The sequence below is a fragment of the Drosophila subpulchrella genome, chromosome 2L (genome assembly GCF_014743375.2).
Source record: "Drosophila subpulchrella strain 33 F10 #4 breed RU33 chromosome 2L, RU_Dsub_v1.1 Primary Assembly, whole genome shotgun sequence".
Classification (NCBI taxonomy): Eukaryota; Metazoa; Arthropoda; class Insecta; order Diptera; family Drosophilidae; genus Drosophila; species Drosophila subpulchrella.
In genome coordinates this window covers 20,569,993-20,591,296 of record NC_050610.1, presented here as the reverse complement: position 1 = coordinate 20,591,296, position 21,304 = coordinate 20,569,993, and the positions used below count along the sequence as shown (strand labels likewise).

General features: G+C 38.6%; 7 protein-coding genes across 12 annotated transcripts in view; 4 read left to right on the top strand and 3 right to left on the bottom strand.

Annotated features, from left to right (window-relative positions):
- Positions 1-2,714, bottom strand: part of LOC119546888 (beta-1,4-glucuronyltransferase 1) — a 39,458-nt gene extending 36,744 nt beyond the window's left edge. For 2 of the 5 annotated variants that reach the window (XM_037853505.1, XM_037853509.1), the window contains exons 1-2: positions 2,581-2,714; positions 1,813-2,027 (exon numbers count right to left, since the gene is read on the bottom strand). The gene's annotated coding sequence lies outside the window, so the exon portion shown is untranslated. The remainder of the gene's footprint in view (positions 1-1,812; positions 2,028-2,580) is intronic. The other 3 variants (XM_037853507.1, XM_037853506.1, XM_037853508.1) reach the window with 3 other exon arrangements.
- A 2,015-nt stretch (positions 2,715-4,729) lies between these two features.
- LOC119546355 (C-type lectin 37Da-like) lies at positions 4,730-5,333 on the bottom strand. The gene is made up of 2 exons (XM_037852583.1): positions 5,243-5,333; positions 4,730-5,187 (listed from the first exon to the last, which is right to left on the bottom strand). The coding sequence occupies exons 1-2, from the start codon at positions 5,331-5,333 to the stop codon at positions 4,730-4,732; spliced, it is 549 nt and encodes a 182-aa protein (XP_037708511.1).
- Positions 5,334-5,760: 427 nt separating this feature from the next.
- On the bottom strand, positions 5,761-7,669 carry LOC119546758. The gene is made up of 2 exons (XM_037853291.1): positions 7,390-7,669; positions 5,761-6,768 (listed from the first exon to the last, which is right to left on the bottom strand). Exons 1-2 carry the CDS (start codon positions 7,602-7,604, stop codon positions 6,033-6,035), a joined length of 951 nt encoding a protein of 316 aa, XP_037709219.1. The 5' UTR covers positions 7,605-7,669; the 3' UTR covers positions 5,761-6,032.
- A 574-nt stretch (positions 7,670-8,243) lies between these two features.
- Positions 8,244-10,034, top strand: LOC119548500 (putative uncharacterized protein DDB_G0271606). Its single transcript, XM_037855780.1, has 2 exons — positions 8,244-8,745; positions 8,810-10,034. Exons 1-2 carry the CDS (start codon positions 8,435-8,437, stop codon positions 9,912-9,914), a joined length of 1,416 nt encoding a protein of 471 aa, XP_037711708.1. The 5' UTR covers positions 8,244-8,434; the 3' UTR covers positions 9,915-10,034.
- Positions 10,035-10,606: 572 nt separating this feature from the next.
- On the top strand, positions 10,607-15,189 carry LOC119548252 (venom dipeptidyl peptidase 4). 2 transcript variants are annotated; one of them, XM_037855396.1, is made up of 6 exons: positions 10,607-10,757; positions 12,866-12,960; positions 13,018-13,934; positions 14,007-14,743; positions 14,802-15,013; positions 15,075-15,189. In XM_037855396.1, exons 1-6 carry the CDS (start codon positions 10,718-10,720, stop codon positions 15,186-15,188), a joined length of 2,115 nt encoding a protein of 704 aa, XP_037711324.1. In that variant the 5' UTR covers positions 10,607-10,717; the 3' UTR covers position 15,189. The 2 variants fall into 2 exon arrangements, with proteins under 2 accessions (XP_037711324.1, XP_037711323.1); XM_037855395.1 differs by lacking the exon at positions 10,607-10,757 and adding an exon at positions 11,388-11,683.
- A 1,618-nt stretch (positions 15,190-16,807) lies between these two features.
- LOC119547925 (trissin receptor) overlaps positions 16,808-21,304 on the top strand; it is a 48,414-nt gene continuing 43,917 nt past the window's right edge. The window contains exon 1 of the mRNA XM_037854969.1: positions 16,808-17,217. The gene's annotated coding sequence lies outside the window, so the exon portion shown is untranslated. The remainder of the gene's footprint in view (positions 17,218-21,304) is intronic.
- On the top strand, positions 17,514-17,861 carry LOC119547927. The gene is made up of 2 exons (XM_037854972.1): positions 17,514-17,721; positions 17,778-17,861. The coding sequence occupies exons 1-2, from the start codon at positions 17,541-17,543 to the stop codon at positions 17,855-17,857; spliced, it is 261 nt and encodes an 86-aa protein (XP_037710900.1). The 5' UTR covers positions 17,514-17,540; the 3' UTR covers positions 17,858-17,861.

Below are 21,304 nucleotides of genomic sequence, written 5' to 3'. Positions count from 1 at the left end.
GTTATAATGCCAGTTTGAACAGCTTGGTTTCGATGTTATATCTATTGTTATATCTATTTATTTACTTTAATACTCTAATTTTAAATCGGAAAAAACAAGCAGTATTTATTATTACGTAATATACTAAATGTTTCAATAAGACCTCATAAAATTAACTTATAAATTTATAAAGAAATATCTATTTCGTAATCCCCTTCTTACTTTGCGTCGGCACCCAGCAAATTCTATTTTTAAAAGACGTCCGCACAAGTTAAGCTGTATACTTTCAGGTATTCATTTAGTGACAATATGTAGCCACAAACGACGACAAGATTTATGTGTTCTTCGGGGATCTTAAAGAGCTGTTTTGAAAGAAAACAAATACCGAACAAATTTTTAATGTGTTAACAAATGTTTTGTTTATGCGATAATTAAAAGGCGATTGGAAATCGAGTTAATCAAATCGAGGGAAAACCGAAAAGTGAGGCCAAATTGCTTGGGCAAGATAGAGAACGAGTTATGATTTGATTGTTATTACCAAGAACGTTATCAAAAACCTTGCGGTCTAGACCTGCATGATTATTATCTGAGAAAAAACCCAATCATAGCTAGGTTGCTATTTTATGGCCTATATGTTCTATTTAACAGTTGATAAGTGATATATAGATGTGGAATTTGGTAATTCCTTTGATGTTTCATGGCTATTATATGTTTCGAAATTTGTTATCTTCTTATGTGGGATTTCTCATAAGTTGTTTTTTTTAAGTGATAAGAGCAATATACATAGATTTAGTACAATCTGGTACTGGCTTTGTTAAAAAAAAACATGTTTCGATTTTTTTTCGGTGGGATAACTTTAAAGTTATATCTATGGCTCAAATGTTTAATTTAATAATATTTGCTTGTTTCTTTGTTTTCCTTTCTTCTGTGGGATATCTTAAAAGTTATATATACACAGAGAAAACTATCCAAGAACATTGTTCTTGAATTGAGAACAATCGTTCTTAAAAACCGTGTAAGTACATTTTGGTATCAATATAAGAACGAAATGGTGAGAAGAGAAAAGTTAAATAGAGTTTATTTAACAACTTTTTGATAAGTATACACTAAAAACTGAACTAATAGTTTATTTGTACATACAATGTACTTAAATACCGCCAATCAACTTGATTCGAGCAAAATAAAAACATTTTCAACTTAAAATTGTCGTTCTATTTCTAAGAACATTTTCAACTCAGATAAGAAGTCAGAATTTTCTCTGTGTATGTGTACATTTTCAACTTATTTAGTGCTATATAGATGTTGAATGATGTATTCGAAAAAGTAGTCAGGTTTGGAATTTTTTCATTTCTTCTGTGAATAACTCAAAATTTTTATTTACGTCTTATATGTTTATTAGATGATAAGAACTACATAGAAGTACTACAATGTAATATTTGCTTTTATAAAAAAGCCATGTTATGAATTTTTTTCTTTTCTCCTGTGGGATATCTCTAAAGTTATATGTACGGCTTTTGTATGTTCAATTTAATAAGTGATAGGAGCTTTATAGATGTAGTACAACGTGGTATTTGCTTGTTTCGAATTTTTTTTTCTTTTCTTCTGTGGGATATCTCAAAAGTTATACTTAGTTGGGCATTCGAAAACAGTTTTCGGTACGATAACGATATAATATTAAGTGAATTCCACAAGCAAGCGGAAAACGAAAGGAAGTCAATTTAGGGCTAACAATAGCGGCAGTTAGACCTGCCATAATAGACCAGATACATATGTACATAGATATAGATATACGAAATAAACTTTTTCAATTGTACGAATTATTATCGAACTTACATCACACACACACACATGCAGCGGGGTAATTTTCGATTTTTGTGCTGCTGATGATGATGATTTTGATAATTTTCAACGTTGTTGTTTTTGTTGGTTTGCTGGTGGCCGCACGAATTTGAAATTTGATTTCTTTTGATTTTGGCTTTGTTAATTTTTACGTTGGCTTTTTGGCTGCTCTTTTGGGCGAAAATGAAAGAAATTGCGTTGACCGTTTTCTATGAATGAATGAGAGGCATTAAGAAAAGCAACAACTGCAATGCAGCAGCAACAACAACAAGGCGTGACGCGACAGCAGAAAAAAAAACAGAATCAGTGGGGGAAGCGATAAAACGAAATGAAGCGAAACGGGTTTTCACTTCGTTTGTAGCCCAGTGTAGCGGCCCCGGAGAAAGAGACGGAGAGATGTGTGTGTGTCCAGAATGCAAGCGGAAAAAGGAAACTTTTACACTGGCCAACACAACAGGGAGAGGCCAGCTGATTCTGATTGGGATTTTGGGACCTGCCACATGCAGCGGCAGCGCTCTCTCTCTCTCTCTCTCTCCCCCTCTCTCTGCTGCAAATTGAATTTTTGTTGTTTATTTAGGCGATGCTCGCACACAATTGCACACACTCAAAGGGAAACACAGCAAACATTTAAATTTCTGTGTGTTGCTGCACTTGTTTTCCCCTCTCTTTTTTTGTACCCCCTTTCAACAGCGATCTTTATCTTTATCTTTATCTTAATCCAAAAGCTATCTGGCTTTCTCCGCACCGCACACACACACACACCTGGATTCGCTGCTTTTGCGAACACACATTTGATTTGTAGGCCTTTTCCGATTGGCACGCGCGTCCGCCACCCGCACACTCGCGCAAAAACACAACCGTTTCGCTCGAAGTTCCACGCAAAAACAACCGTATGACCGCAGCCGGCCGAAGGAAACACCCTACCCTCTTCCTAACGTTTTGGCTTTTTCAAAATAACTCCAAGCGGTCACTCTGCGAAGAAACAAGTCCAACCAACTAACAGAGCCCAGTTGGAAAACCGCCCAACTAACTCGGCGGCAATAACAGCCCTGTTAAGTTTATTTGGGATTATTTCGGTAGGCGGCGATGGTCCCTCTTTTATCTGGTAGTTGAACAAATAAGGTTGTTAAATACACTAAACCGTTGGCTAACCTGGACCCAAACCATATTTTAAAAATTTTCAGAATTTCAAAATTAAAATTTTTGGAATATTAAAAGAAAATTTAAAAATTTGGAGTCTTGTCTAACACAGATAACAGCAACCCTAGACCACAGTCAAAATAACCCATCCATAATAGCTCAAAATCGATTAGAAACTCGAAAGCTATGTGATTTCACACTTTTTAAAAACTATACTATCGAAATTCGGAAAAAAATTTAAAAGAAATAAGATGTCCAACAAATTGCTCAAAATTGCAATTTCAATTAAATCTGATTTAAGCTTGGATAGTGATTTTTAACTACCCAAAGATATGGCTGTAAACTTTGTGGCAAGTCCAAATCGCCCAGACTTATCATAAACAAGAAAGGAAGTTAGCTTCGGCAAGCCGAAGCTTATATACCCTTGCAGCTATAATTATTAAATTTAAAAACACAAAAAATGATATTCCCAATAGTATAAGATAATATGTCAAAAAACACCGAAGCTATAATTTGTTTCATATTATTTTCCTACCAATTTTCCGATCGTTCCTATGGCAGCTATATGATATAGTCGTCCGATTTTGATAAAATTAAATTCGAAACTCAGAACTAATTAAAAAATGTTATTTCCAAGCGTAGGAGGTTATATGTTAAAAAACACCGAAGCTATAATTTGTTTCATATTATTTTCCTACCAATTTTGCGATCGTTCCTATGGCAGCTATATGACATAGTCGTCCGATTTTGATAAAATTTAATTCGATATTCAGAACTAATTAAAAAATGTTATTTCCAAGCGTTGGAGGTTATATGTTGAAAAACACCGAAGCTAAAATTTTTTTCATATTATTTTTCCACAAATTTTCCGATCGTTCCTATGGCAGCTATATGATATAGTCGTCCGATTTCGATAAAATTTAATTCAAAATTCAAAATTATTTAAAAATTGTTATTTCCAAGCTTAGGAGTTTATATGCTAAAAAACACCAAAGATATAATTTTTTTTCATTTTTTTGTCCGATTATTCCTATGGGAGCTATAAGATATAGTTGTCCGATCCGGCTGGTTCCGACTTATATACTACCTGCAAAAGATATAAGACTTTTGGGAAAGTTTCAGCCCGATAGCTTTAAAACTGAGAGACTAGTTTGCGTAGAAACGGACGGACAGACGGACAGACGGACAGACGGACAGACGGACAGACGGACAGACGGACAGACGGACAGACGGACATGGCTAGATCGACTCGTCTAGTCATGCTGATCAAGAATATATATACTTTATGGGGTCGGAAACGTCTCCTTCACTGCGTTGCAAACTTCTGACTGAAATCAATATACCCTCTGCAAGGGTATAAAAAGATTCTTTTCAAAAATCTCAACACTTCTTAAGAAAGAAAAATTCGAAGCAAAATTTTCTAATTTAAATCCAATGAGTGCTATTTATTTGCACAGGTAATTTTACAAATATGCCCCTAAATATTGTTTTTTCTTTAGAATTATGGCACCAACTGTTATAAAATGTTATTTTTATTAAGAACAAATGTTAATCAAACACAATTGGAAAGCAATATGTCCATTAAATATTATGTTATTTTAATATAATTATATGATCATGACTATATGTGTTCCAATTTCTATACATTTTCTTAAAACGTTAATTTTGAACAGATAAAAAACTATTTTAAGTGTGTTAATTTGAATTAGTTGAAACTATTCTTCAATAATTGGAAACCCTTTTTGTTTAATCAAACTAATTACAATCAGCTCTATTTCCAAACAACAATAGATATAGTTTCTTGCTCTGGAGCCTCACAAACATAGTTCTTTGATGCGCTGCAGGGATTATCGTCTAATTGGTACTCCTTTGAGTTTACGTATATGTAGCCAAACTGTATGCAATGCTCTACTCCTTTATAATTGTCGGGTTGTCCAGATGCCCATCGATTTAAATTTATGTGCTGAGCATTGCTAAACCATTTGTGGGTTCCAGTTTTCCCTAGATCATTACCGGATGTCCAGAATTTCCTGCGTTCTAGATTTCTCCCTATATACCCAATAACGGCATCAAACTCTTGGTTAGATTCGAAGGCCACCAGTTCTGATCCCAACTTGCGGCAGTTCTCGTAGGCAACATACCAATTCACCGAATCTTGTCCAAAGTAATAGTATCCCTCATGGATCTTTATAAAGGGGCTCGAATTAATGGCTAAGTTATGTGGATTTCCTAAAATATTGTTTAAATCGTATAATATAATTATGTTTCGGTTTAAAAAGCTCACCATTTAATATTTCAGTAGAGTATTTGTCGAAGGATAAACCCAGATCAATGCTGGCGAAAGCCAAAAAAATTGCAACGAATTTCTTCAACATTTTGCTTCATACTAAATAGGAATTCATACTTCTTATATGGTATTTATACTTTTAAATTATCAGTGCTATAGTAGCTCTCTCATTGTGGACATTTTTTAATTAAAAGATAATAAATTAATAACATTTCCGTTGCACATCAAAGCTGGGTATTCACCCGCATGTGAAACTGCAGGGATACAACACCGATAAGTTAACCAAATACTGGGGTATTGCTCTCAGTTCAAGCCTCTTATGTGCATCAATGTAAATTTAGCACAACTACCTAAACTAAAAAACCCTAATAAACCTATAAATCTAATATTTAAGATGGTTTTAGAAAGGGCTTGTAACAACGAAGTTTGTCTATACGTCAGTCTAAAAATGCTAAACAAATTTTCAAAATATCAGAAAACCACAACTGGGACCCAAACTCAAGAATTCAATTTTCTTATTTTGCTTAAATTTTTTAATAAAATTAGAGTTAACTCTAAGATCTTACCAAATGGAGATCTTTTACAAAGATTATAATAAACACACTGTTAAGCCAATTCGAATGGACTCTGCTACCAAAAAAGGACACATAAAATAAAAATATCTTCGGTTAGCTATGCTGCTTTGTACGTCTTATGAACTAGTTTTCAGAGTCTGGCGAAGGAACGAAATGAAATGCGCAGGGTATGGCGTTGAGATTCCCCGGCGGCTCCTGTTCTCCACTTAAAGCTAAAAGTCACGGTCCAGTTCCTGCTTGATGCCCTTCTGCTGAATGAGCGCCAGCAGCTCCTTCTGCCGCTTCATGTAGGCCATGAAGTTCTGCTCCATCAGCAGGAACTGCTTCTCCTTCTGCTCGAGCGCCAGCAGATAGGCATCGTTCTGCTCCTGGAGCATCTTGTTCTCCTTGCGCAGACCCTCCACAGCGGCCATAGTGATCTGGCCAGTGCGAGGCAGTATGCTGCGCCTTCCTCGTTTTCTCTTCGACGCAGATCGCTCTGCCTCCGGCTGGCCATTTGTGTGGGCCGCATGCGTGGGATCCTCTGCATCGGGTGGGGACTGGTGATTGGCGGGCGTCAGTGGTGCCCGCCTTGTGGCACTCTCTGCAGTAGTTCCCACAAGTCCCAGTTTCACTTCCGTGGGCTTGTACTCCGTTTCAGTCTTCACCTGGTGATAGGTATCTTGCTGAGCCTCTGTCTTTACCAACGAACGCAGCATTGGCTGTGGGTCCAGAAAGGCACTTCCGTCCGCATCGCGTTCGAACTTGACCTGGGCAGAGGAGGTGAGTTGCAGGGGCGGCAGGGCAGGCAGTTCCGCCCGAGCTTTGGCAGCGGCCTCCTCCACTACATTGTGAGCGTGGAAGACGTCCTTCGCGGCTCTGGCAGGACGAAAGAGGCAGTCAATCAGCGAGTAGAGGCGCCAGTCCGACTGGACGTCTGGGTTGCCCTCCAAGCGATTTCGCTCGTTTCTGGGGAGGAATGGATACGTTAAAATTAGGGGTAAGATTATAATGGCAAATGTTGTAATATGTAAAGTAATGTAAATTATAATCGAAGAGCAGGTTTAGTTTTAAAAAAATTGGTTCAAATAGCTAAGCTTATTTTTCCTGTAATGATATGGGCTCGAAAAAATTAACCATGCTATTAACTTCTTTAAAATAATATTACATATCATATCCCATATTATGTAGATTAAGTTAGTCATTATTCCTATTAAGTATTCCATTTCTTTCAATTATAACCCAACATAATTTTGTAAAATGGTCCTAACGTCTTTGTTTCTATTGCTTTTTCGAGTTCTTAAGCTTAAAAAACCCAACATATGGTCAAATGGTTAAGAATTATATATAAATATCTTTGACGGACCGCGATGTTTTCGTCTTAAAAGAGATTTTTACTGAAGAATTCGCGTGGATCTTTAAGGCAATCCCCATACAAAGCTTGGCAATACATCTTTATACAATCGTTCGTACGTTCTGTAAGCTGAGCTGATGGAATATGCACTCATGATGGAAGTTCTTATAGAAGACTCTATGATTGCCAAATCATACTCCCTGAACTCTACTGGGGATCTAGTTAATACTGCTTACAAATATCTATTGCGATAGCTGTTGATGCGCCGGCGAACTTCCTGTTTGTTCAGGCGGATGCCATGCTGCTGCAGTCCGAATGCAATTTCCCGGAAAATGGGCAGGTTGTCCGTGTAGGAGGGAATGTCGGGCAGGTGCTCGCGCCACAGCTTCACCACCAAGGCCTCCTCCAAGGAGGTGTAGTAGCGCAATCGCAGGTGCTTCTGGCCGCTCATTTCGCAATTTCCGAGGTTTGTTTAAGATTTGTTCCGGCTATCCAAACATTTTCGTACGTGACCGAGTACCAGACAACGGAAGCCCAAAAATACCTAAAATACTATTAGTGTGACCAAAGGGAAGTAACCGCTTATATAGGAGAGCTCATCGGTGAGGAAATGCATTCCCACTTATAACATTTTGTTATAATGTTTTGTTTTCCATCATTTATTTGTAAAGTGCAATTGTAAAAGTGTTATTTTTGTTAATGTTTTTAACCTAATAACTATTCTTCATATAAAAAATGGTATATTTTTTGTACATCTACCGGTTTGCGCATCTATTCATTCCAATGTTTTCAATTTAAAGGCTCGTCAGATGAAGGCTTGTGTTCTTTTTTAATATTTAGCTTATGTTACCATTAAATTAATTTTTTTATGTTAAATATATCTTTTGGTAAAGATTTAATTGCCTGGATGTATTTAAATTCAGCTAGGCGCTCTGTTATTTATTAAAAATTTTAACTTGTTAAAAGAAATGTTTTAATTTTTATTTATTTAATATTAATACAAGAATATATGGTTAGAATAGAGTATTTTAGGAATACCCCTGATGCAACGCCTTTTCATTTTCCCTATGCGCTTTCGGATTTTCGCGACGCACGGTCACACTCTTCTGTGTATCAGAGCTGTTGTTGATTTTTTGTGCAGAAAACTATTGGCTTCCCCCGTGTTTTCCACAATTGTCCCATCTCGCCGAATTGTGTAACTCGGACGCTGGCCACAGGGACACTCAAATCCAAGAGCGCCGAGACAGAGGAGCAGGAGCCGGAGCTGGAGCAGATCGGTCCATGGACTACGAGAAGGTCGCGCTGAACGCAGGCGGAGGCAGTACAGCCGGGTCCGAGCAGGATCTGGCCATGTGTGGCGGCCAGGAGGTGATCGAGGGCCGGGCCAAGGAGAAGGCTCGTCGCTACTGGACGCCCAGCGAGGAGGAGCGTCTCTACGAGATCTGGGGCCGCGACAACTGGCGGCTGACTCGCACCGGCAAGAATACCATATTTTTCGGCCGCTGGTCCGAGGAGCTTCGCGACCGGTTCGCCGTGGACGTGAAGCCCGAGGAGATCCAGATGAAGGTCAATCAGACCAGGGCCAAGTTCAGGTGAGTGTTCCTTGACCTAGGGTCTATGTTGTACTGACCATTTTGGCATGCTTTTTCCCCACAGGTCGGTGAAGAAACAACTGCAGGCGGACCCCTCCAGCCAAGCCACGCGCTGGAAGAAGTACGACATCATCAACCGCATCCTGAAGAACCTGCATAGGCCCAAGAACGCCGAGCCACTGCCACCAGAGGCACTGCTCAATAATCGGGACATGACGCCGCCACGCGATGATGCGCCCAACGAGCAGCAACAGCAGCAGCAGCAGCAACCACAGCAACAACAGCAGCAGCCTGTGCAACAGCAGGCTATTGTTCTGGCCTCTGAGCCGCCGGCTGCCACCTTTTACAACAGCAGCAGCAATAGCAACCATGGCAGCAGCCACAATAACAACAACAGCGGCGGGATGAGCTTTAGCACGGAGCTGTTTACGGACCAGTACGACGAGGTGGTCAAGCAGGAGTACGAGGACGAAGAGTATCGCTCGCTGCCCTTTCCGGAGCAGCTGCAACAGTATTCGCCAGCCGAGCCGGCTCAGCTGCTCGAGCTGCAGACGCCACAACAGCAACAGCAGCAGCAGCAGCAGCAACAACAGCAGCAGTTCCAGCAAAGCTATGAGACGCAGTTTCAACAGCAGCCGGTACATTTCAATAACAACAGCGGCAGCAGCGTTGTGGCCACCTCGACTGTTAACCACCAGCCCATCACGGCGGTAGCCTATATCAATAGCAGCAACAACACCATCAGCGTGGCCACCAACGCGAACGGAGCCATGGCAGCGCCAGTGTCAGTCCAAGCTCCAGCGTCCGATCCGGCTGCTGCTCGGGCTCCAGCTTCAGCTCAGGGCTCCAACCCGCCTGGCGCCTCACCTGTCCCCGTGCCACGGAAACGTGGTCGTCCATACGGATCCGTAAATCCGCCGCACGCCGACTCGCTGGAGGCTCTTTACATGGAGGAGGTTAGGCGGAAGAACCAGCTACTGTACGAGCAGACCAAGATTTGCCGCCAGCGCCTGGAGCTGGAAGAGCGCAAGGTCGACCTCATGCAGACCTTCTTTCCCAAGTGTCTGGAGCAGCAGGCGCAGATTCTGGCGCACATGATGCAGCTCCAGAAGCAGCAGCCGAACCACCAGCTGCAGCATCAGCATCCTACGGCCCAGCGGCCGCAGTGAGAACCCTTTTGGACTTTAAAACCTCAATTTAGGACCGCAGTTCATGAACTTTAGTTTCAGTTACTCGATCAGTACCACACAACTTAACAAAAAACATGCAACAATGTTTATAAGATTAAGGATAAACTTAATTAATAAATAAATATAAAATCAAGAAACATCACTTTTTTTAAAAATGTAAGTAACTAATAGGGATTATTGAAGTTAAATATAACAACCGAACATATATGAATCGGTGAATTGTTTATTTGAACTTTTTTGAACTCACCTTCACAACGATACTGAACTTTGTAAAATACTGAGATAATCATTACTCCCTAGCTTGTTACAAAGTATGTCTATTTTAAAAGGCTTGAAAAGTTAAGTTCATTGAAAACCATAAATTTACGATGTTTACTGAATATGTACTTTCAGATAAAAACGTAATTTACACTTTAACTGCACAACTGCAAGGGAAACCCAAGCCTTCATTTCTGGAGTAAACTGTCGATTTAATTTTGTAAAGTAGTTAATATTTATTAATGAGTGCCGTTTCCACTTGTTTCGGTTTTTATAGTTAAATGGGGGCTTTCGCTATGGCCTTTCTTCCACTGGGTTCAAATTTAATATAATCATGTACGGTCGCTGAAGTCGGTTCATTCACTCGTTCATTCTTGGATCGTTCAGTTATGTACGGTGAAGTTAAGTACTGGAGTGTTGCGCTGCTGTTGCTACAATTAGCATTCGGTTCGAATTCTCCAGCAGAGGCTAAATACAAGCGGCGAACTAAAACCCCCTGGAAAATAAGGGAGTCATTCTATGGCATGGGAAGACTGCGTTTTTTTAATGGCACCTGGAAGACTGGTAAGATTGTAAAAAACACTGAACTAAAACCGAATTGAACTAATCAGAAAAACTGAAAGCAGAAATAAGAGATATATTCTTATATTGAGAACTATTTGTCTGGCTTACTTGTAATCTTTAGATAATTTTTTAGTGTAAAACGATCTTCAAATAAAGATGAAAGTAATCTTGATTTTGTTTTTGAAGGCAAAAGTAGTCTCGCAAAGTCAGAACACGTCAATTCGATATTTAAAATTTTTCAGATTGGTTTTGAGAATTTTTTGTTCTTTATAAGTTGGGTTGACTTTTTCTTGAAATATATTAAGTACAAGGAAGGAAGTATTTTTGTAGTGTTTGTTAATTAATAATTTTAGACAGTAACCAAAAATTTTAAAAAATTAGAACTATTACTACTATAGAACTGTCTTAAATCTGTGTGTCGAAATGGTATTATCTTTGTAGGCAAGTGTAACTTTTAAGAGCGGTTTGCAACTGAGGCCATCTGGCAGCCTTGCCGATCTTACTAGGTACGATCTCTCTCCGACTCGTAATCTCCCTTTCTGCCCCAAAACTCTGCCGCAGTCGACGCCGCCGTCTACGCTAATTGCTGTGTGATTGCAATTGATTTCTGATTTCTGATTCCGACTCAGTTGCTTTTTAGCCGCGCCGCGGAGAGTTACGTGTTGTGGGTTACGCGGGTTTCGCCGGTTTTGTGGGCTGGTTAACAAGTGATATTTCATCAATTGGGTTTTTGGCGGCACTCAACATGCACGTCAAATCGCCACTGATCACCGTCATCTCTCTCCTCTTCATCGCTGTTAGCCTTCGTCCATCGTTGGGGGCGGTGATCGGACGGGCTGAGGAGGGTAATAAAACAGCGTGGGAACTAACGGAAGCCCTATATGGTACTTCAGGGCTCCGGACTTTCAATGGCACCTGGATAACAGGTTGGTTGCTCATCGGAGCGGTTCGACGACCCAGAAACGTTCGTTTTTCTACATTCCAAAACCTTGTTATTTTTTTGGTTGTTATCATCTGGTGTGCATCCCGCGGGGAATTATCATGCAGAATATTCCCGCGGTGAATAATCATCAGGGGAATTTCGACCGTCGAGCTTGTTTTCATAATCAGCGGGAGCTGCGACCCTTATCAATAAGTCTATTTACGATGAAGTTTCTTTTGCTGACTTGAGCTGTCCCTTTCATTGCCGTACACGGAGAACAAATAAGTTCAACTTTTTGAAATTACCCTCTATTGTATGACATATTTTTGAATATTTCTTAAAACGAGGCATTCTTCTGGAAAAGGATTCTTAGCTTACACAATTCGCACAAATTTCGTTTGGTTCAATACATGAAATCTAATCTGCAGTGAACTACGATCATCAGGTTGTACCTCGATAACACGATTATATTTCGTTTCTTATCTGTGACTTTTGGTTAACTATAATGGCAGTGTTCAGATAATGTTTAACAGCTTTAGATTTGCTATGATTTAGCAATCGTTAGTTATATCATTACTTAAAAAGTTGGTTTTTCGTGGTACTTGCCGATTTCATCGGGATAATGTAAAGAAACGGTTTAGGGTCGTCCAAAACTAAACCGATAATACTTCTTTTAGAAACCTGGAATGGCTTCATCTTCTGAGGCCAACACAATTCTTCTCCGGTGCCAGATTTCTCTTGTTTAACTTTAACTTTCGACGTGCTAACTAAAGGTTTCTCCTTTTTTGGCACTATACCAAATTCAAACAATGAAATTTTAATTGGTAATACTTTCATAGGTTTTTCAAATCTCTAGCAAGAGTTATAACATTTTGTTCAGATGTTTAAAATGCCTATATCAACAAAACTTTACGAAGTCAGGCTTGTCAGCTCAATGGACATGATCATATTTTCCTAAACTCTTTAAGTTTTAAGTTAAAAGCAATAAATGAAGAAATTCGGCTTAGTTCCTCGAAAAAACGTAAATTTTATCTACTGAAAATATGTATGCAAGGAAAAAGTAGAGGGAAACTTTCTAAAAAAAATAGGGGGTTGGTATTCAACATGCTGATGATATTAATGAACTACATTTTTCCAGAGGGACTTGACATAGTATTAACTTTATTATTATTTTAACCCCTTGCAGATGAGGAGTTCTACTACACAGCTTCAGACAGATCTATACACAAGTTTAATGCGGCCACTAAGACAGACGTGATCTTCCAAAACTCTTCATTTCTGGTAGGATATCAAGAATGCTTAACCAAAGACCTATAATAAACCCGCCTTAACTTCCAGAACAACTATGTGGGGGCCACCTTTTCACTGTCGCCCGATAACACGAAGATCCTGATTCGGCACAACCTCACGGAGAAGTTTCGACACTCCTATATAGCGCAGTACGATGTATATGATATTGAGAGCAATACTAGCGTTCAGATCCACAAGGGCGAGAAGCTGCAGTATTGTGGATGGTCGCCGCTGCGGGATCGATTGGCCTACGTCTATCTGAACAATGTGTATATTCACTTCAGCGAGGATTCGGAGATTAGCATCACGGACGATGGGGTGGACGGAGTGGTATATAATGGAGTTCCCGACTGGGTCTACGAAGAGGAGGTCCTGAGCAGTGGAAGTGCCCTGTGGTGGTCGGCGGATGGAACCAAGCTGGCGGTGGGTTTCTTCGATGACACCGATGTGGAGACCTTTAACTACTTCCTGTACGGTGACGGGGCAACCGAGTTCTATCAGTATCCGCATGAGGAGCATCTCAAGTACCCCAAATCGGGCTCCAAAAACCCGCTGGTGAGCCTACGAGTCTACGACGTTACCGACAATGAACCCACCATGCAGCGCATAGTGGCTCCCGTTGAAATCGTTGGCACCGATCACATCCTGCAGAACGTTGTCTGGTCCAATGAGACGCACCTGCTCATAACCTGGATGAATCGTCGCCAGAACCTCGCCTCAATTCAGAGCTGCAGCCACCAGGGCGTCTGTGCGGAGGTGAAGCGGCTGGAGGAGCCCCTCGGCTGGGTGGATATAAGCACGCCCAAGTGCTTCAGCACAGGCAAGAGCTGTATCTTTGGTTACTATATAGACAACTGGTACCAGGTGTGGAACCTAGACCTCGAGACAGGGCTCAACAGTTGGCAGTCGCGCGGTAATTTCACAGTTTTATCCGTCTATGGATATGATGAAGCCAGGGATAAGCTGTAAGTATACGGGAGTTTCTACATAATAAATCTATAGCATTATAATAATTATAATATATTTCTATTATATAGTTACTACCAGGCCACCCAGCCCGGAAATCCCTCGGTGTACCATGTGTTCAGCAATGACGAGTGCCTCAGTTGCGATCAAATTGATGTAGACGGTGAAGCCTGTCGCTCTGCATCGGCTACCTTCAGCAAGTCTTTCTCATACTACACACTCTCGTGCAATGGACCCAATCCTTCCTATACGAGGATCTTTGAGGCCAGCACAAAAACGATGCAGGTCGACTGGGAGCCAAATACTGCGTACCGCCAGCAATTGCAGCTGAAATTGCGCCCCACCTATCGTTTCTTGAACGTAACCCTGGCCGATGGAAGTATTGGAGTGGCCAAGCTCGCCCTGCCGCCCAATTTCGATGAGGCCAAGAAGTATCCGCTGATCGTGGTGGTGTACCAGGGTCCCAACTCGGTGCGGGTAACAAATGGGTTTACCCTGGGCTATGAGGCCTTTGTCACAACATCCCGGGAGACTATCTACGCTTATATCGATGGCAGGGGTACGGGAAACAAGGGCAAGGACCTGCTCTTCTCGGTCAACAATAATCTGGGCGAACACGAGGTCGAGGATCAACTGTTTGTCACTCGCTGGATGCAACTCAATCTGCCCTATGTGGATGCCGAGCGTTGCGGCATCTGGGGATGGAGCTATGGAGGCTATATGACGGCCAAAACTATCGAGAAGGATAACGATCGTGTCTTCCAATGCGGAGTTTCAGTGGCTCCAGTAACTTCTTGGCTGTATTATGGTTAGTGAATAATTCCCTCAAAAATATGAGCTTATAAGCAATATGCATCATTTTATAGATACCATTTACACCGAGCGCTATATGGGACTTCCAACGGAGGAGGATAACTTGGAGAAATACAACGAGAGCAGCGTTTTCCTGGACTTGGAAAACTTTAAAACCCATGACTTCCTCTTGATTCATGGCTCCGGAGACGATAATGTTCACTACCAGCATTCTCTATTGCTCGCCAAATTGCTGCAAAAAAAGGATATTCAATTCGAGGAGCAGGTATTATAATTGAGTTATAACCTTATTCAGAAAATGTATATCTTTTTCTTCTTGTTTTTAGACTTACACCGATGAGAACCACGGAATCGGTAATGCTCTGCCGCATTTGTACCACACCATTGATGCCTTCTGGATCAACTGCCTAAACCTAGATGTCTACGAAGACGCAGTATAGTTTAAACAACTGGTGTTCATCTAGTCAAATATAAGTATTTGCAATGTTTTTTGTACTTTTATATTCCGATTTTATTAAATGTTAAATGTCTATAAAATCAAACAGATCGAAAGTACGAATATTTTATTGAAATTCTTATAACGATTGGGGCAGACCTTTATTTGTTAACTATAGTAATAACTATACTTTTTTCATTATATATTAGTATTAACTGCATTTATTGATATAATCCATTTATATAATAATGGAATTTATGTTTAGTGTACCAAAGTCACCTATTCATCAGGAGCACCAAAAAAGATCCATTGTTTACCCTTTAGATTCAGACGTCCTTGAACTTTCTTTTGTTTTGTTTGTCAACTGATTAATGCGATTTGGTTTGGTATTTTATGTCTTAAAAACACTTTTTCACATTCATTAATCAGCTCTAAGGGCCCAAAATTAAATGGGACACTGGTTTGCTGTTTAAAGCAATTAAGGACTTCCAAATAATTTCCGGGCATTTAAGCCAGGCGATGCAGATGGGATAAGCCCCTCCATGGCCGGCGCTAATCGGGGTGTCATTCTGCTTTGGTGGCTCCTGATGTTCCCGATGCTGGTGGTTTTTGCTGGTGTTTTCGTCTCGGATTAAGTGCCCAACTAATTGCGTACTGTGGCGATCCACACGCTCTGTGGAGATGTCATGAAAACGATGCAAACTTTTAAACTCTTGCGATTGGCCAAGCATGAAATTTAATTTCGCTCCCACCATTGTTTCAACATAATTGTTAATTTTGCGTTTTCAGAACTGTGAAAGTAAAACGAAGGAACAATTAAAGACTGGAACGGAAGCAGAAGTGAAAATGGAAAAAATAAGGCCACAGACGCAGATTGGTTTGGGTCAGAAGTAACTTATAACGTCTGTATTGGTATTGTAAAAAAATAAAATCTCATCATAAATATGCTTTAATGCATTTTTAATTCCTTTAAATAAGGGGAGCCTTATGCCTGATGATGCTATAGTTCCATAATAAATCATATGATATACTAGTGATTAGTACGGCAAGCATTTCTTTCTTACCTTTAATAATGCACAGAGAGAAATATCCAAGAACATTGTTCTTGAATTGAGAATATTCGTTCTTAAAAACCGTGTAAGTACATTTGGGTATCAATGTTCTCAATATTAGAACAAATGGTGAGAGGAGAAAAGTTATATTAAGTTTATTTAACAACTTTTAAGTATACACTACTGACTGAACTAATAGTTTATTTTGTTTTATTTGATTCAAGCAAAATAAAAACATTTTCAACTTAAAAATGTCGTTCTATTTTTAAGAACATTTTCAGCTGAAATGAGAACGTCAGAATTTTCTTCGTGTGTTTAATATAAAATTAAAGAAATCCTTAAAACATATTTTTATCGTAGGAATACAAATGTAAGCCTAAAATAGATTTAAATCCTGCATTCCTGACACTTATTTTCCAAGTTTCGTCTGGAGCAGTGCGGCATGTGACAAATTAAATTAATGAAATAGGGGCTCAGCCGCAAAAATGTCGAGCGGAAGGCGCAAATTTTCACACGTCTAACGGCATTCTACTATGTGACGTTGTGCAAGTTTATGTGTTTTTCCGAGAGTCGGTTTATTTCAGCGGCGGCTCGACATTTTGCTCAACTTGGCGGCCTCCCGGGTGCCTTTTGTTTGACAGCGTCAAGGCGGAAACGTGCCCCACGAGGGGTCGGGGTTGAACTACGGATAGAACTACGCTGTAATTTTATTGTGTGGAAAATATTCCTGCGTTTCGCATTCAGGACACTGTTTGAATGTCTCGGTGCTGCACGAGCCACAAAAATCTTGTTGACCTTTATGACATTTCCATACAAAGTGATTTTTTGTTTCACATTTTCGTGGTTAAAGTCTGTAAATTAAATTTAATTACTGAAAGAGTTATGGGTTTACTCCAAGCCACGGAAACCATAAACATGTAACGTCGAATGTGGGAAAATGTATTCCAAAAATATCAACACTGCGCTGGAAAATATGTTTTGGTAAGATCAGTCAATTCTAATAAAAAAGGCCTAACCAAAATCATAGCAGTATTATAACTTTCTTTGAATAGCGTTACTAGTTCTAGCTGTCCGTTGATTCTTTAGTTTTAAGCGAACGTTTTTAGGTTTTATTATGGTATACAAATTTATTTTTATTGCAGTGGAAAAAGTTTGTCATGCTTTAATAACCATAACTTTTTCTTAAATGTGGCTTGCCTAATAAACTTGTTCCGCATAGAAAAAGTCTTTATAAAAAAACATTACCCGCTGTAACTTTTCTTATATATTTGTTACAATTTCACTTTTTGAGTCAACTTCTTACTATGCATATCTTTAAATTGGTTGCACTCGGTTTTTGGTTTTACTGTGCTGAGGCTTGTAACACATACTGTTCAAGAAACTATCGCCCAGTTTGTGGCTTCGATGGCACCTGTCACACGGAAGCAAGAAATCCTTGCTTTATGAAAACCATAAACTGCTCGAGAGCTGCTAACAAAAAACCTGGTAATATACAAGCTTCTCGATAGTTTCTCTCATATTAATGTATACTTACATTTTAGTTTTTAAAAATATTCGTAACGGATCGTGCCAAAAATCATTAACGATGTGTAAACCAGGGTCGGGTGATAATGATCAATGATTTTCAAAATGTATGAGTTTTTAAAACTAATTCAATAAAAATCAGAATTTTTAGGTCAGCATAAATTACCGTGTCGAAATATATCTATTGCTACGTGAATTTCTCAACAAAGTAAGACCGCGAATTCTTTAGGTCAAGAGAAGAAGTCATAAACCTCGTAGGCGTATATAATTAAGTTGTCGAAATCGAAGCACCATAGTTATTTTGGTTCCAATGCAAGTGAAATTCGCGACAACATTTTTAACTTGTAGGAAATGAAATATAGCCTTGAACTTTACTATTTAAATGGGTCTGGTTCAAATTCAGCCATTAATTTCGCCCTTCACTTAGCAATACGAATTGGTATTAATACCTAGAATGCCAACACTCTGCGCCTTGAAGTTCTCGTTCAAAGTGTTTGCCGAAGTGTCAGCTGTAAAGGTCTTCAGGGCGATGATAGTAATACATAAAAATTATATATATATGCCAAGAGTCCGGTGCCGTCTCGACCCGTCTATGTTTTTTTTCATCTCCTTTTTTTTATATAGCCTACATTTTAGGCTCTGCAGTGCAATCATTTTTATGGGCATGTTCAGGACCACGGGGAATTAAAGCGTTTTTATGAACCACAAATAAATGCTGAATCAGAAAATTTTAAAAATGCAACAATTTGTGGCGCATAGAATAGTCCAAATATCCACATGTAAAAAATAAGTGCAGGAAGCTTTTATTGTATGTCTCTGTGGGCTATTTTGCAATTACACAGCCGCTATATATTCGATGTGTACATTTGAATGGTTGCAACAGCATTGCAAAATGTTCACATCATTTTATTAATTAATGCTCAACCATTTTGCTGTTAAAAAAAAATTGTTATGCTGCAGCGCATAAATATTGTATAAGATAGTATTGCTAGAAGAGGTTTTCAGTTTAAAATTTTTAAAGTTATCGTCAGAGACGACAGCACAAACCACAAGACGTCCCAAAATAAAGTTTGAAGCCGGTAAAAGAAATCATTTTGAACTTATGTCCCTACAAAAGTTTTTCGATGGCGTCCCTTTTCGGTTCAATGTAACTGATTAATTCCCTTAAGGGACCAAAATAAACTTTACGTTTGAGAAAGTGTTGCCTAGTATAAAAAATAAATAATTTTGCAACTGTTTGCAAAGGGCAGAAAAATAAAGGAGTTCAGCAGATTTAAGTACTCTTCATTAAAAATTGCTTAACAAAGAGTTAATATGGAATTAAATAGCATTATCATAAGTGTTTAAAGAATTATATTATTTTTAAATAAAATTTGTAAGGGAATTGAATGAAAAATTGACCAGAGGGCACTAAAGAATGGGTTAGTTGAAAGCTTAAAAAGAAACCATACATAATACTTATTCTTGTTTCAACTGCTGTAAACTTGGGCAAAATGCATGGCCAAAATGCTGTTAAAGTGAGCAATACAACCAACACTTATCCAAAGTGGCGGGCTGCTGGCCAAGAGCCAATCCTAAAAGCCAAAAGCGACCTGACCTGGCTTTCGTTTTGAGTCAACAATGGCAAGACTTACAGTTGGTTTTCCGCTGGCCTGCATTCCCAGGATTCTAAGAGCCATATGGCCTGTGGCCGCAGCTTATTTGAGACGTCTTATTTCCTGCATTTTGCCATTGCTTGACATTTTCCTCACGAATTTCAATAAAGAACTTGAAAGTGTTTCGCAACTTTTGACACATTTTTTTTTTGGAAATTTGGAATGTTTATTGCTAGTTTTTTTGTAAGTTTCTGCTCTTAGGTCTTACATTTTAAAACTTGTCTTTGCCGTATGTCTCTTGTTTGTCAAATGTGTGATTTAATTAATTCTTGCAAGTTTTTAAAACTTGTAAGCAAAAACAGTTAGAAAAATCCACTTTGAAGTTTTCTTTATAAAACTGTTCTGTAAAATATACACAGAGAGAATTCTGACGTTCTGATCTGAGTTGAAAATGTTCTTAAAATGAGAACGGCATTTTTTGAGCTCAAAATGTTCTCTTTGTGATTGAATCAAGTTGAATTTGTACTTAAAATTTGGTTAAACCAAAATTGTTCTCAAATCAAGAACGAAATGTTATACATTTATCACGTGGTTCTTAAATCAATTTCAATTTCTTCTCAGAAACCCAATAATCTCAATATGTTCTTAAAGTAAGAACGGAAGGGACAAAAAATAGAACGAAAAGTGAGTTGCATTTCGACTTGAAATGGTGTGTTGCGGATTTTTTATAACGCGTTAGTATCTTTCGGTTAACAGCAAGCACGCGTTAGACCCTTCTACTTTGCTCTTCTTCTTCTGAACCATTCGGCTGGCACATTTCATCAGCGTTTCGATTGGTTTGCAAAAGTTTAAAGTTAAAGTAATGGAAAGTGAAAGTGACGAGCAGTTGTCAAAGTTCCTGGAGGATATTAAAATGGAGTCCGTAAGGAAATTCCTTGAAGGTTAGTATAAATTCCTAAGTTCATCAGCTCTTTTACTCTCATTTTTTGTGCTAAAATAAACGTACGTATGTATGTATGTATGGTATGTACACATGTTCGTATAAGTGTTTGCTTTTATACGGAAATTTGGCTGCAATTAAGTGCAAGTGTTTTTAAAGAATTCGGAAAAGACAAATTCGTTCGTCTCCACGTGTGTTTATACTTACATACATACATAACCACTTATTTATACATATGTATGTAAATATATACAGAAACATAAAAATCCAAAAATGAATTTAAAATTCAAACTTATATCTTTTTTTTAAATTCTTATTCTATTCCTTATTCTTATTCCTATTCTTATTAAAAATATAATTTCTTTCTCTAGTGCACCCTTACACAAATACTTATTAAATAATAAAAAACATTACCTTAGATTTAAATATTTATAAGCTTGTATATATACCTTAATGTTATAAGAGATTTAAGCCTGTAATTAATCACATATTATATACATATCCCATATATATTACAATTCAATAAAAGTAAAAAACTATTACAAGCCAAATATTATTATTTTAGCGTTTTTTTGGGAAGGGTATTCAATCTAGTATTTAGCTTATTTCAAGAACGATTTGAGCTCATTTTTTCCTTTTACAAGTCTAAAATGTTCTTCTTTTGATCCCAAATTCAAATAAAATCAATATCAAAATGTTATTATATTGATCCAAAAATGTTCTTAAACTAAAACCAAAATCAACTTGAAAATAGAACGAAATCATCTCATTTCACTTTTTTAGTTCCTACCATTTCGTTCTAGAATCAAGAACATTCGGATCAAAATAAGAACATTTGTGCTTACACGGTTTTTAAGAACGAATGTGATCAATTCAATCACAATGTTCTTGGTTTTTCCTCTCTGTGTATTAATGACTTTATAGTTAGATCTTGATTTTCAAATTAGAATACGAGGCAACATCAAAGTGAAACCTAAAGTTCAACCCCAGCATTGTGATTCTTTTGTTC

Bases quoted from the DNA above. Each gene is read 5' to 3' on its own strand.
- LOC119547927 (XM_037854972.1), top strand. From the start codon at position 17,541: ATGCATATCTTTAAATTGGTTGCACTCGGTTTTTGGTTTTACTGTGCT. The intron at 17,722-17,777 runs GTAATATACAAG...CTTACATTTTAG, and splicing joins AGCTGCTAACAAAAAACCTG to TTTTTAAAAATATTCGTAAC.
- LOC119548252 (XM_037855395.1), top strand. From the start codon at position 11,503: ATGCACGTCAAATCGCCACTGATCACCGTCATCTCTCTCCTCTTCATC. The intron at 12,961-13,017 runs GTAGGATATCAA...CTTAACTTCCAG, and splicing joins TCCAAAACTCTTCATTTCTG to AACAACTATGTGGGGGCCAC. The intron at 15,014-15,074 runs GTATTATAATTG...TCTTGTTTTTAG, and splicing joins ATATTCAATTCGAGGAGCAG to ACTTACACCGATGAGAACCA.
- LOC119546758 (XM_037853291.1), bottom strand. From the start codon at position 7,604: ATGAGCGGCCAGAAGCACCTGCGATTGCGCTACTACACCTCCTTGGAG. The intron at 6,769-7,389 runs GTAAGCAGTATT...ATTCCTCCCCAG, and splicing joins AGCTATCGCAATAGATATTT to AAACGAGCGAAATCGCTTGG.
- LOC119546355 (XM_037852583.1), bottom strand. From the start codon at position 5,333: ATGTTGAAGAAATTCGTTGCAATTTTTTTGGCTTTCGCCAGCATTGAT. The intron at 5,188-5,242 runs GTGAGCTTTTTA...ACAATATTTTAG, and splicing joins CTCTACTGAAATATTAAATG to GAAATCCACATAACTTAGCC.
- LOC119548500 (XM_037855780.1), top strand. From the start codon at position 8,435: ATGGACTACGAGAAGGTCGCGCTGAACGCAGGCGGAGGCAGTACAGCC. The intron at 8,746-8,809 runs GTGAGTGTTCCT...TTTTCCCCACAG, and splicing joins CAGACCAGGGCCAAGTTCAG to GTCGGTGAAGAAACAACTGC.